Source organism: Haliotis asinina, chromosome 16 (genome assembly GCF_037392515.1).
Source record: "Haliotis asinina isolate JCU_RB_2024 chromosome 16, JCU_Hal_asi_v2, whole genome shotgun sequence".
NCBI lineage: Eukaryota > Metazoa > Mollusca > Gastropoda > Lepetellida > Haliotidae > Haliotis > Haliotis asinina.
In genome coordinates this window covers 44,360,259-44,373,860 of record NC_090295.1, presented here as the reverse complement: position 1 = coordinate 44,373,860, position 13,602 = coordinate 44,360,259, and the positions used below count along the sequence as shown (strand labels likewise).

The 13,602-nt window shown below is 40.7% G+C and overlaps 2 protein-coding genes across 3 annotated transcripts in view; both read right to left on the bottom strand.

Annotated features, from left to right (window-relative positions):
- The window catches only part of LOC137268403 (sodium- and chloride-dependent glycine transporter 2-like), a 30,790-nt gene extending 22,792 nt beyond the window's left edge, over window positions 1-7,998 (bottom strand). Inside the window, exon 1 of one of the 2 annotated variants that reach the window (XM_067802971.1) lies at window positions 7,973-7,998. The gene's annotated coding sequence lies outside the window, so the exon portion shown is untranslated. Of the gene's footprint in view, window positions 1-5,984; window positions 6,181-7,972 lie in introns of those variants that run through there. The other variant, XM_067802972.1, reaches the window with a different exon arrangement.
- A 371-nt stretch (window positions 7,999-8,369) lies between these two features.
- On the bottom strand, window positions 8,370-13,242 carry LOC137268588 (enhancer of split mdelta protein-like). Its single transcript, XM_067803162.1, has 4 exons — window positions 12,703-13,242; window positions 11,585-11,677; window positions 9,591-9,666; window positions 8,370-8,902 (listed from the first exon to the last, which is right to left on the bottom strand). Exons 1-4 carry the CDS (start codon window positions 12,727-12,729, stop codon window positions 8,457-8,459), a joined length of 642 nt encoding a protein of 213 aa, XP_067659263.1. The 5' UTR covers window positions 12,730-13,242; the 3' UTR covers window positions 8,370-8,456.
- Window positions 13,243-13,602: the final 360 nt, after the last annotated feature.

Sequence of the window (13,602 nt, the reverse complement as noted above, 5' to 3'; positions counted from 1 at the left end):
GTCAAGTCAAGCCATAATAACTGGAAAACGTTAAAGTTACTTACAAAGCGTCCGATGAATGAACCAGGGAGTGTTATCCAAATGAAGAATTTGCAGACTTCCTACCCTTTTAGAATCATGTTTAATTTGAGTGGTTGGTTAGATGGTTGGTTGTTGTTTGACACCGCTCTCAGCAATATTCAGGCTACATGGCGCCGGTCTGTAAATAATCGAGTTTGGACCAGATAAGCCTGTGATCAATAGCATGAGCATCGATCTACGCAACTGGAATACGACGTCACGCGTCAACCAAGTCAGCGAGTCTGACCACCTTCAATATACCTCGCTTGTACACTGGGTACAATGAAAATAATAAAAGAGCACTCTGCCAATCAAACTGCGACATTAATGTGTGAGATAAGATAAGAAAAATCAATGCTAAGGAGAGGGTAGTTTTAACTATCCAGAGAAGCATCCAAGTGAAGGACGGGTAATGGAAGCGAAGATGTGTTGAACGAACGATATGAACGTAAGGTATGGGTGTTTCAAGGAGGGTTGGTTTAGGTTTGGGTGTTGTTTGACCACGCACTCAACAATATTGCAGCTGTATGGCGGTAGCCTGTAAATATTCGAGTCTGGATCTGACAGTGAGATGATCAACAGCATGAGCGTCGATCTACGCAAAGGAGATACGGTGACATGTGACAATGCTTGGCGAGTCTGGCCACCCGATAGTCGTCTCTTACAGCAAACATGGTTGCTGAAGACCACCTTCATGGGTGGCTTACCTCAACAGAAATCGGAGTATAACGTTTTATGACGTTTTAACTTTGTTCAAAAAACGTCTTTGGAATGGTTATTGTGGGCGAAATACAGCAGTGTACGAAAAAGGCCTGTTCGGCTGTCCGACATGGGTAAAATGTTCTGATGGGCGGTCTAAATGTGCAGCTAGCCAGGTCGGTGGTTTGGTGAAAAATTTAGTTAACCTTGTCCATACATCTGCCAGTAAATTCACCATACCTCAAAATATATTTCAAATTGAACGTTACATTTAGACTTAATAATTTCACTATGCACTGAGGAATATCTGCCTGACATGTCGACGTGTGTGTCTGTGTGTATGTGATTGTGTGTGTGCGTGTGATTGTGTGTGTGCCTGTTTTATCCTTTATAGAGTTAGCTCAGTGAGATACTATCCTGCAGTTAAGTATAAATACCCTACTCAGACACAGTATACTGACTCCGAGTTGACCTGTCCTTGTTTTACCCATTAATGACAGGGAACAGGTACCAGGGAAATTCATGTGGACATAATGAAAAGATCGCCAGTAAGAGACGACGAATGGCAAACTCGAAGTCAGCATCAAGGCCGGAAGGACAGGCCTACAAAACCTGAACTGTCACTGGAAACAATGGCATAGTAAAACTATGAGACTGTTAGATTCTAAATCTCACTGTGTACAATACAAAGCGTCGTTTAATTTGGCAGTTTGTCTTGTGCAACTTGGATTGAAATTCCATTCACAATTCTCGGTCTGCGGGATTTATTTCTGCAGTACAATATTGTATTGTCAGAAAAGTGAAAATCCTACTTGATGAACTATAACATTACACAGAAATTCTGAATATCAAATTTATCTGGAAGTGTTAATGCACGTATCTTATAGTGTTAATGCACGCTCAAAAACTAGGGCGGTTTGAAAAAAAGTCTCTGTAAAGAGTTGACCGAAATCTTTCATGCGTGGAAGTACAGGACTACACGTCGAAAATAATTACAAAGACTGTGATGACCTTATTTTTCTTACCAAAACTGTGAGCGAACAAATGCCGTCTGAAATCTGACTGACATGAATATTTATCAAGGGGATTTGCTTTGCATTCCATAACTTACAAGGACAGATTTTCCTCCATCGCCAGGATAGAGCGGCTACACACGCATAAAGAAAAGCGAGCTGAACCCCGCTAAAGTTAGTACTATGTCCCTGTTACTCAGGCAAATGTACAGTAAAACACAGGTAATAAATATATTTTCGTGGTGTTTTGTTTCCAATACAAAAATCCACAATGGTACAGGGCAGAACTGCAAACCATAAGACAGAGTTCGTACAACATGAGACGGGTAGTAATATTGAAAAGGACAATCTTACATTGTGTGCACGTAGGTTCTTTGATTCTGCTTCCATGCTTGTGTATATGTATTTTGACACATAATGTGCCATGATTAATTGAGTACCAGCCTTATTTTCAAATGTAATGAAATTCCTGGAGCAAAGACACCATTGGAGTTGACGTGGTTGTTTGATATACTTGGCGACGTCGGCACATCATGTACATGGGTAGCTACAAACACGAACGAAACAAGTGTGGGGAGGTCCACCCTGAATGTGCCGGTGAAGGACCCAGAACTTAGCCGAATTTGGAGCTGACTATGGGAAGACGCTGTTTCGAGTTCCCCCTCTCGTATTAAAGAATCCAGCATACGTCAAGGGACCTTTCAGAGATCGTTTCAAGTTCCCCAACCGATACTGGAGAGCTAGAACAATGTGTTTGCCTGACCATCACCTATTTTCACTAAATGTGCACAAGCAGATAACTGTAACTGACAAAAAATTAAATTTCTTGATTTTAAACGATAAACTATCAAAAGTTAGTCGCTTAGTCGCATATCCTGTTAGTCGCCTCTTACGACTAGCCTGGGTTACTGAAGATCAGTTCTAACCCAGATCTTTCCTTGAAACGTTAGATCACCAAATATAACAAAATATAATTTAAATATACGTTTGGTATGCTGAAGTATGATGAAATAAATTTATCTTTTTACAGCACTGTTTCCATTTTAAGAATAAAGTCCAAATTAACACCAGAAACCTGTCGAAAACTAACGTTTATATCGTACGTAGTGATACAAATTATCAGAGTGAACCAAACTGCACATCCTGTTCACTCCTCTTTGGTATATGAGAACGTTCCTCAGATTGTTTAAAAGTACTTGAACAGTGAGTGAGTGAGTTGAGGTTTACGCCACACTCAGCAATATGGCGGCGGTCTGTAAATAATCAAGTCTGGACCAGACAATCCAGTGATCAACACTATGAACATCGATCTGCGCAACTGGGAACCGATGACATATGTCAACCCACTCAGCGAGCCTAACCACCCGATCCCGTTAGTCGCCTCTCACGACAAGCATAATCACCTTTTATGGCAAGCATGGGATGCTGATGGCCTATTCTACCCCGCACCTTCAAGGAGTTTTGAAGAATGTTTGAAAAATTACTTACGGGAACAAGAACGGTTAGTCTTGTGATTAGCACTTCCACCGATATTTATAATTATCTAATTATTCATTAATTATCAATTCGCTTTCGAATGAAACCATGCTCTCACAGAAAACATGCCACATCCCACTTGTGTTATGACACACACAATTTCATGTCATCATCTTATGTCAAAGGTATTGTTGAATGGCCAATAAACTATGAATGACGATTTCGACATCCAATCTTCATGTACTGGCACGAAATGGTTAAGTGGAACCTTACCTTAGGTGAGAGGGGTGTATATCACTATTCAGTGTCCAGAGACTGTTTCAGCAGATGTCGTCAAATTCACCGGACAGTCACCAGTCCAGGGTAATGCTCTCGAGATAAAACACTGCAGTCAAGCGTGTCCCTGAGGTCACATCCCACAAACACGGGACAGCCACGAGTTGGACATTTCCGATTTCTTATGCAACAGTCGCCGCGGGCTCATTGTTTCTTTGCAAACTAGGGCAGTGTTTCGTTTAATGATAGCATCGACAAAACCCGTATGTTTCCTAATTCATAAGAAATATCTGACGGGCGGAGAGTCGGTTGTACAGTTGTACCCCGGGACCTTCACGGGTCCATTCTTCTGACGATGGTACACATGTTCATGATAAACGTAAAATATTCATATAGTTATAAATGCCATTCATTCTTAAAGTCATATGAGGATTTATTTATTTGGGTTAAAAACCCATAAATGATTAAAGTCACGTATGTGTTGTTATTAGGCTCACACATAAAGGAATACATTAACACGATGATAGAAGTCACACATTCACACATTTCGGGCAATACTAAGTATTCACTTATGTGATAAACGGCAAACATTCAAATACAGAGAAAAATGTAATACCTTCATTTCCATACTATATATCAGAATGTAAAGAAATTGCTAAATTGCTATCAGTCGGTAAAAAACAATATTATTATTATTCTAAGTGTTCTTGTATGGCGCACAAATCAAACTGCAAGGCAATTTCTCTAGGCGCTAGATATTTTTCCTTCGATCACCGGATGTCAATCTCAACAACACATCGTATTTCAATCTCAACTCCCTGGGGAGTATACAACTCTTGATGTCACTAGGCGCACCGAGTTTATCGTGGCTCACTCATCCTAGCGAGGTACCCAATTGACAGCTGGGTGGACTGGGACACATAGTCACAGCACTTTGTCCAAGTTTACTGCACGTTGCTATACCCGCAACTAGGTGTATGCAAGTGTTCATGTGGCCACCATCTGGTCATATACCAACGGATTTCATGGGTTCTTTTATTTGCACAGGGTTGTGTAATGTACACTAGGGTTTGTGACAACACTGAAAGAGTCTGCACACAGAGTTGACTCCAAGGTTTTTAAACCCGGTCACAGGTGGGCTCGATCCCGAAACCTTTACCTCGCTGGATCACTAGCCTGGCGCTTTAGCCAGTACAATACTGCAAATACTGATGGCAATTGGCATACCGTCTGTAAAAAGTAATTTGTCAATAAAAGTTCTCTTAAAAGTAAATTGTTTACTTTCTTTATTCAGTTGGTGTTTTTATAAAGATATTTCAGTACTGATATGAAATAAAGGACAAAAATTGATTTTCAAGGCAGTATGTTGGATATGACACATTTATTAACTTCTGAAAAACAGGAATGTTGTAAAAAATCACTGAGAATTATTTTTTTACACTGACAATGTTTTCTATATAAAATGAATTTTTACCAGTATATTCACACTGTTACCAGGGGTATGAATAGTATCGCCAATCAAAACAGTATACCAAAAATAAATTTAATAAGGGAAGATAACGCTTGTCCGGGTTTACCTCAGGATACATGTTTGTGAGGCAAAAATATTAGGAAGTATGACGAGAAGCAAGAAAAGGGGAAATAACTGCATAGCATAAATGCATGCTCCTATTGTCACACTTCGTCGCATACGGCATGTGCATAAACCACGGTGAGCAACCATTTTAAGAAAATACGAATTTCACATAACAGTATTTTACTGAAGTATGTGGGACGTGCAAGTAAAGCAGTAATCGCCGGAGCTTCATAATATGATTGCTGGTTATTGATTACTGATTGTTTCTATTGTAACATTTGCTCGTTCCTGACACAGGTTGAAAAAAGAAATATGTGGCCAGGTAGTTTTGCATAAAAACAGATTCAGTGAAGACAGAGGTAAGAGCAAACTTGCTACAGCTTGCCCTGCTATCGTCTTAAAATACTCATCAGTATTGTGCGTATTCTTTTTACAATTTTATATCAAAACATATTTTACAAATTTAATTCAGAAGTATTCTCTGAGTGCAAATACAAATATTGAAAATAAGGCTTGTGTACGGCGATGGCGATGGTCCAACGTTGTCTTCCATCATTACTGACGACTGGCAAAGGGATATATTCAAGGACTAAGCATTAGTCTGCCAGTCATCGGTCTTGATATTAATAATGTGAAACGACACTGAAGTCCGTCTATCCGGTTTTATCGTCTAAATAGCGACCACAATGTTCTGTTCGATGCTGGACTAGACTATGTTGTTCTGGAATATTCCCGATTAAACTGGTCCCCTTGTCTAAGGATGGTAAATTGCTCACCACTCCCTTCAACTAATGTCATACAATTGCAACACTGATTAACATTACACTACCATATCACAATACGACATGTCAACTGCCAGCATGGTAACTCTACAGTTTACAGACCTGCATTAACTAGTATGTTGTTCCATGATCGTCAGCCAAGACAACATCCCTTGGAACCGGAAGTAGGGCATACTGAGCGTATCCATCGCTAGTACTCGAAAGCTAAAGAAGCTACAGTTATTCAAAACCAAGTGTGGCGTAAAACTAAACTCACCAAATATTTTCCTACGGATCACTATGGTTGCTAAGCTACATTGATTTTACGTAACTAGGCATTCAACAACCATCAGATGTACATCTGTGCAGTCTTGTCTAAAAGCTGTAATGTACTCATATTTATGGAACACTGAGTCAGTTAATACTTACAGCAGTGACGCTGAACGTCAACAACTGGAAACTGTATATAGTCAAATTCAGTATAAGTCATAAACATTGAAACACGTGGTTAATTTTAATTACCGACGGAACATTAAGTATAAAAATACCAAGCATCACACAATACCATGCTGTGAGAGCTGCCAGAGTTAGTAATCTACCTACTGTCTTCCTACGCAGACTATTCATTCTGATGTGTTTCCGTGGAAACTATTCACGTCTCCGCAATCTGGGTATTAATTTAATAGACAGAATCTGTTTAACATGACGGAGAATTATATATGCTAACAACCGGATCTGCAGAATGAGATTTATCGGTGATAAATATCCCCTGAAATGGTGCCACATGATTGACTTTGGTCTTATACACTACACTACACTACACTACACTACACTACACTACACTACACTACACTACACTACACTACACTACACAACACAACACTACACTACACTACACTACACTAGACTACACTACACTACACTACACTACACTACACTACACTACACTACACTACACTACACTACACTACACTACACTACACTACACTACACTACACTACACTACACTGTGCTATGCTGTACTGTATTACTCTACACTACACTATGCTGCACTGTACTACACTATGCTACACTACACTACACTACACTACACTACACTACACTACACTACACTACACTACACTACACTACACTACACTACACTACACTAAGCGCCTAAGATCCAACTAAAATATGTGATACGTTTACTGTTAACAGCTCAGGTATTTCAAGGTAATAATGTGGCCATGCATGTATGCAATATATGTGTGTATGCTGAAACCAACATTGTCCACACCATCAGGCCAGATATATACAGACCTGTAAAGAAGGTATATCATGTTGATGGCGGATCTCCGCAGGGGAAACTACCTCATGAAGGTCCTCCACAGTGGACTCTTCTGGACATCTGTCAGTTCTGTCGCATTCGTTCCGTTTGACCCAAAAGCGGACTGATGAATTGCATTCGAAAGCTAACAAACAAATACTACTCAATGAAACGCTAAATCATAATCAAAACATCCCAACACCTCTGTGATGTTTGAACAGAATTTATGTCCTAAAGATAAAACAAAAGCAAAAAATCATTATCATTTTTACTCAGTTCACTATTTGTTACGAGGCAGGGGCACTGTGATTAACAGTTTGATGTGCTAGAAAGGGTGGAGATGACATAGCCCAGCTAAATATACCAGTAACTGTGCTGGCACGTGTGCCCCTTCCATCAGTATTTTATGGAAATACACGAGTCCAACCAGACGGTGACCACTGGCTTCTCTCGCATTTATTCATTTGGCTTTCATTTTCATTTTCACTTTCTAATTCTAAAGGGCACTGCATATTCAAATCGTCATATTTTACTTTGTACATAGGCCCTGCATTATATCAATAAATCAGGGAGTATTTATTTCAACTCAACGATTACGCAGTGTTAATCATGACGGGCAATAGTTGCTCTTAACGTGTATTAGAACCAACGAAGAAGACGTTATAATATCTCCATGTTCACAATCTAATAAAGATCCATAACCAGGTTACAATCTGCTCAATAATATTCAAAATATACCCATGTACATTATAGATATATACAGAATACAGCAAAAGTCCCCATGGTCCCTAGTGTGGTGACCTACCTTCATTTGGTGGAGATCTATAGCCTACGTTTATACTGTACTGTCCGAACTTAAATACAGTTTTAGAGACAGATGCTAGGTTTAACTCTTAATACTGTGATATTCTTGTTTGTTTTAGTGTCCTTCCTTGACAGGTGTTTTATAATTTACATTTAATTATGGTCACGATCTCGCTGATATATTGCTGATGTGACACGTATATTTTAACTCACTCACTCGTATAAATTGACCAAGCCGATTTACAGTTTAAGATGCTGGTGCTTTCCCCCACCATTTAACCCCTGTGTTCCACAAAACTATCTTGCAGTACATAGCTGCATGAAGCATGAGACTGACATGCGTGTGTTGGTATGTTTGAAGAAACCTTTGGTAAACAAACACAAATCTGAAAGCTGTCTTTAATAAAAACAAAAACTTTTATTCTTGAAATGCACTGAATTTGTCCGCAAGTATATTCGACCTCTACATGACAAACCCAAGCGGACTAAACTATTCCCTTCCACGGCCTCCACACTATGTTTCCTAAGTGGGATTGTTCGAGTTCGTATAATGAAAGGTCTGTGGTCCTCTCCTGCTTCACCAGCAGGTTGGAAATCATATTCTCCTCCACAGAACTGTCACAAACACGAAGGTCGCCGTTACACTCAGCCTTTACCGCAGTGAATAAATTCAATTCAGCTTTGGAATTGTCCGTTAGGGGTTTCCTCTCTTGGGTTTCTGCTTTAAGGTCTTCAGGCGTCGTGACTGAATTGTGTTCTTTGACATCGTCGTTTGTCTGTGTCTTCAAGTTCAATGGTTGAATAACGTCAGTGACTCTGTCGGTGGCGACGTTATCTTGACGTGACGTTCTGCTTGTCATTGGAGGAATTGTGTATGGAGAGTAGACGTTTAATCGGTGCGGGAGTTGACGGAAATGACGAAAGTCTACACCTGCAACAGAAACACTAGTATAAACGAGTGAGTGGGTGTGTCACAGTTTGTGTTTGATGTTCAAACACGCCCCATATGTGGCGGCAGCCGATAATCAAGTGCTAACCACTCTCTAAAACTAAAAAAGCCTTTGGCCATCGGCAAAGGGCCTTACTCAGCCATACTGCTGTGAGTGGTTCCATTAGTAATAGGTTTCTCCGGTACCATAACCACAGATCCGGGTCTTCATCTTTGGTTTTAAGAATCAGCCGTACCCGATTCTAGATTAATATAAGAAATGGTTCATCTACAGTGATTGACGCCGCTTTTAGTAATATTCCAGCAACATCACTGCGGGGAAACCAGAAATGGGTTTCACACACTGTACCCATGTACGGGTTCGATCCCGGGTCTTCGGCAAGACGAGCCATCGCTTTACCCACCAGGCATCATAACAACGCAGATTTACCTTCTCCGGAAGAAAGCTGCATTGGTTTAGTCTGTTATGCAATCTGCACAGTGGAGAATTAAGTTAGCCTAAGTAAACTGAGAAATTTATCAAAATCGTAATGATCAGTATTTGACCATGTCAGAAGTGAAACAATTGAAAGTGTAAGATCGGACAATGGCCAGTTGTCGACGTTTGAACGTGTAAGTTATTTTGTAAGCTAAGACTGATTTCTACTCACTACGTGGAGTATATTCTTACCGTTCGAACGTAGGGCTCTTAAATATGCCACTGTCTTCTCGAGTAGTTCAGCCTTTTCCATCTTCACAGGTGTCCCCTGCAACACAGCATGTTGTAGACTGTAGTACTAGTAGTAGTAGTGGTGCTGGTGGAATGGTAGTAGTAGTAGTCGTAGTAGCAGTAGTAGTAGTGGTGGTGCATGGTGGTGGTAGTAGTAGTAGTAGTAGCAGCAGCAGCAGCAGTAGAAGTAGTAGTAGGAGGAGTAGGAGTAGGAGCAGGAGTAGGAGTAGGAGCAGGAGTAGCAGCAGCAGCAGTAGTAGTAGTAGTGGTGCATGGTGGTGGTAGTAGTAGTAGCAGCAGCAGTAGTGGGAGGAGTAGGAGTAGGAGTAGGAGTAGGAGTAGCAGCAGCAGCAGCAGCAGCAGCAGTAGTAGTAGTAGTGGTGGTGGTGGTAGTAGTAGTAGTAGTAGCAGCAGTAGTAGTAGGAGGAGGAGGAGTAGGAGTAGGAGTAGCAGCAGCAGCAGCAGCAGCAGCAGCAGTAGTAGTAGTAGTAGTGGTGGTGCATGGTGGTGGTAGTAGTAGCAGTAGCAGCAGCAGCAGTAGTAGTAGTAGGAGGAGGAGGAGGAGGAGTAGGAGTAGCAACAGCAGCAGCAGCAGCAGTAGTAGCAGTAGTAGTAGCAGCAGTAGCAGCAGCAGCAGCAGCAGCAGCAGCAGCAGCAGTAGTAGTAGTAGTAGTAGTAGTAGTAGTAGTAGTAGTAGTAGTAGTAGTAGTAAGAGGAGGTGGAGCAGCAGCAGCAGCAGTTCTGTATAAGCTACATTGGACAAGGTCTCTTCATTCTGAATTCGTTGTTCGTTTAATAAGAACGAATCATAAAATGTACCCGAACAACTGATCATAATTTCAGTAAAATATGTCTGCAATCTGTGAAACGAAACATTATGGACAGTCAAGTATTTTAAGTCAGATTTCAACAATGACAATATGAAGTTTTCGGATAATTCTTATCTCATTATCCAATCACTGTCCCTGAAAGCGTAATTTTCTCTTAACAGAAAATCTAAGCCGAATGAATCGTCGTCCAGCGGTTTACCCCGCCCACAGCACCCGATACAATACGCTCCATGGCTACACTGTGACAAGCCAATGTATAGACATATCAGCCTTTCTACTCATGCGTCAAAATCACTTAAGAAAACACTAACAAGTGCTTATTAGTGGACGAACAGGGTTATAATCAGCCCTTGAGCAGAGGCCACGTGACTGTCACATGTTTGATGGGCGGATGACGGGAAGCAAGAACTAATTTTAATAGGTATTTGGAGGTTCCGACGTGAATGGTATCTTGTCGGGATGGTGTGTTGGGGGCAGGGATGGGAGGGGATGGGTGGGGAGTTGTGTAACCTGACGGCTGGGGGCCGGAAAGGGGCCGGTAAGCGTCGCTGGCCAATGGGCCTCAGGCAACAACTAATGGTTGAAACTGTCCAGCAATACTGTAGGCTATTGTCCGTGACACGGGGTGCTGGAGACCTTTCACACTGCTGATTTATGTGCTTGTAATGCGATTGTATTTAATTTTACCAAACGTTGTGCAAGAACATTACTGTAACTCAGAATCCACAAGATTTTCAAAGGTACTTTCTCACAAATTCAACCAAGTTCAAGGGCATGTGCAAACAGATTACGCCCAAGTGTACCAAGGTGTGAGAGTCCCGATGAGGTTGAAAAAAAAATATATATATAATGTAAGACATACGACAAACAGGTATTGCAATGGTTGAATTGGACATAATAGTTACAAAGCATGCATGTGCTGGTACATCTCTCTCCGTATGTCCCCTTACTTCATATTCTTTGTCTTCTCTTCAGATTTTCGTATTATTAACTTTCTAATGAGTTTGTTAATTTTTCGCAATCGTGATATTCTGCTTGTGTCCTAATTTGAGTGAATTATATGAGTTACAGTAGGCGGATATACGCACTGTTTCACCTTAATCAGATTGGACATAGTTAACTTACCTTGGTGGCCGGCGGTGAGATCAAAGCTTCAATTTCATCCAGGTAGTAATTTATCTTGGCTCGTCTCCTTCGTTCGGCCAGGTGTTTACGTGTCTGGAACGGATTGATATACATTTATGTGCAGAAAATAAATGGAAGAGTTGCCTAAAATACTGGTTAAAGTGATTTCTTCTTCTTCTCCTTCTACTACTACTACTACTACTACTACTACTACGACGACGACGACGACGACGACGACGACGACGGCGGCGACGACGACGAGCGCTAATTCTACTATGCGTATGTAAACATCATGCGTCCATCTTACGAAATATCCTGAGAGACTAACAACAAAGATAACGTTTGATACTATGCTCAAAAGTATTTCTCAAAACGCAAAACCAACACTGATTATGTTCAGCACGGGGAAACAATGTAACTCCAATTGTCATCACTCAGGTAGTTAATCGGTCATATCACAGACTTAACGACTGGATATCGATGGGTGTATTTCCAGCTACAATAACATCACCAACATTAAACATACAACAGAACATGATGTAACGAATGTACTTTATCTTACGTTTTCCAAACGACATATTACTTTCCCCTTCAACCAACACTTACTGCAAACCGAAAGCCCTAATGGAACCAAATAAAGTTTTTTCCTCAGGTTCTGAATCTGCTTGAGTTTGTTTTCAATTTAATGGAATTTTTTGTTTTTATAAAATAACTATACTTTCAATGGCCAAACTTTGGTCTAACGAATCACACCCTCAAAATCCTTAAAACAAACTTTTAAAAGTTGTCAGTAGCTTAATACTATGCAAACACAAACACATGTATTGTTCCTCCAGAAAACGCACTAGATCTATAACGAAATAACGACTGCAGAGATACAGTTGTACACATACTTCTTTTTCAACCCTAAATACCCCCTGCTTCATAATTCTGTAAGAAGCTATATCAAATCGTCCCACCAAATTGCTAAAAAAAGTTCATCAACAGATCTTATACATATTTCATAAAGAGATAACTAGGTAAATTCGGCAATATCAATTATATTCATAACGTATGCTGACATAACAACTATACACCAAAGGTGTAATGTGGTTAATATACAGCTGACAAAGACCTACCAGACTCTCTCTCCGGTGTGCGTCCATGTCTGCAGCCGAACAGGTACAATCTGACGACTGTCTGCAGACTTCAAGCTCACCACGACGTCAGTGGTGCAAGTAATGGTCACATAATCCTTTAGTCACCATTAATTCCTTCACGACTTTCTAATGAGCGTTCCATCATGCTGAAGACCCCCCTACGTCCCCCTTAAGAAAAGGCGTTACGCGATCATAGGTAACTGTGTTGTATGGCGGGTTGATTTAAGGAGACAGTTACGGTCTGCATGGAATTGTTCGTCCACGAGATTTGCTAATGGGGATGAGGTGAGTACAAAACGGGTGTAGAAATTGTTCCCTGACCCGTGAAAAGATTGAAATATAAACGATTCGTGTACGATGTAAAAATGACTGGAATCGGAGGGGGTGGGAGGGAAATCAGCGTTGTTCCTCGTTAACTGCGCTCCTCCTAAATCCCAAAGCCTCGTGCGTGACAGTGCCACAAAGCTCCATAGACAATTATGTCACGTCCCCGCTGTTCCGCTGCTAGGTAGAGTGGTCGTGTTGAAGACGGTGGATTTTGCAGTTTATTCGCTCATTAACGTTTTTGACATTTTATGCGAAAAACATTTTGGGCTGGGTATAATGCGGTATTAAACAAAGTCAGCCGTGACGTCATTGACAGCTACATTGTTCCATGTCCTTGGAATATTGATAATATTGATAATTATCATACTTTTGATTTTCTTAGGATGACAATGTCTGCGATAATTCTTATAATGTCATTTAGAAGTCATACATATTGAAAGATTAACAGTTAATAACGCTGGTTAAAAAATTAACATCAGCATCAATACCAATCAGTGCTAATCACCTGTCAGAACTCCTGGCTTCAAATAGTACTTTGCTACTGCAAGTCAG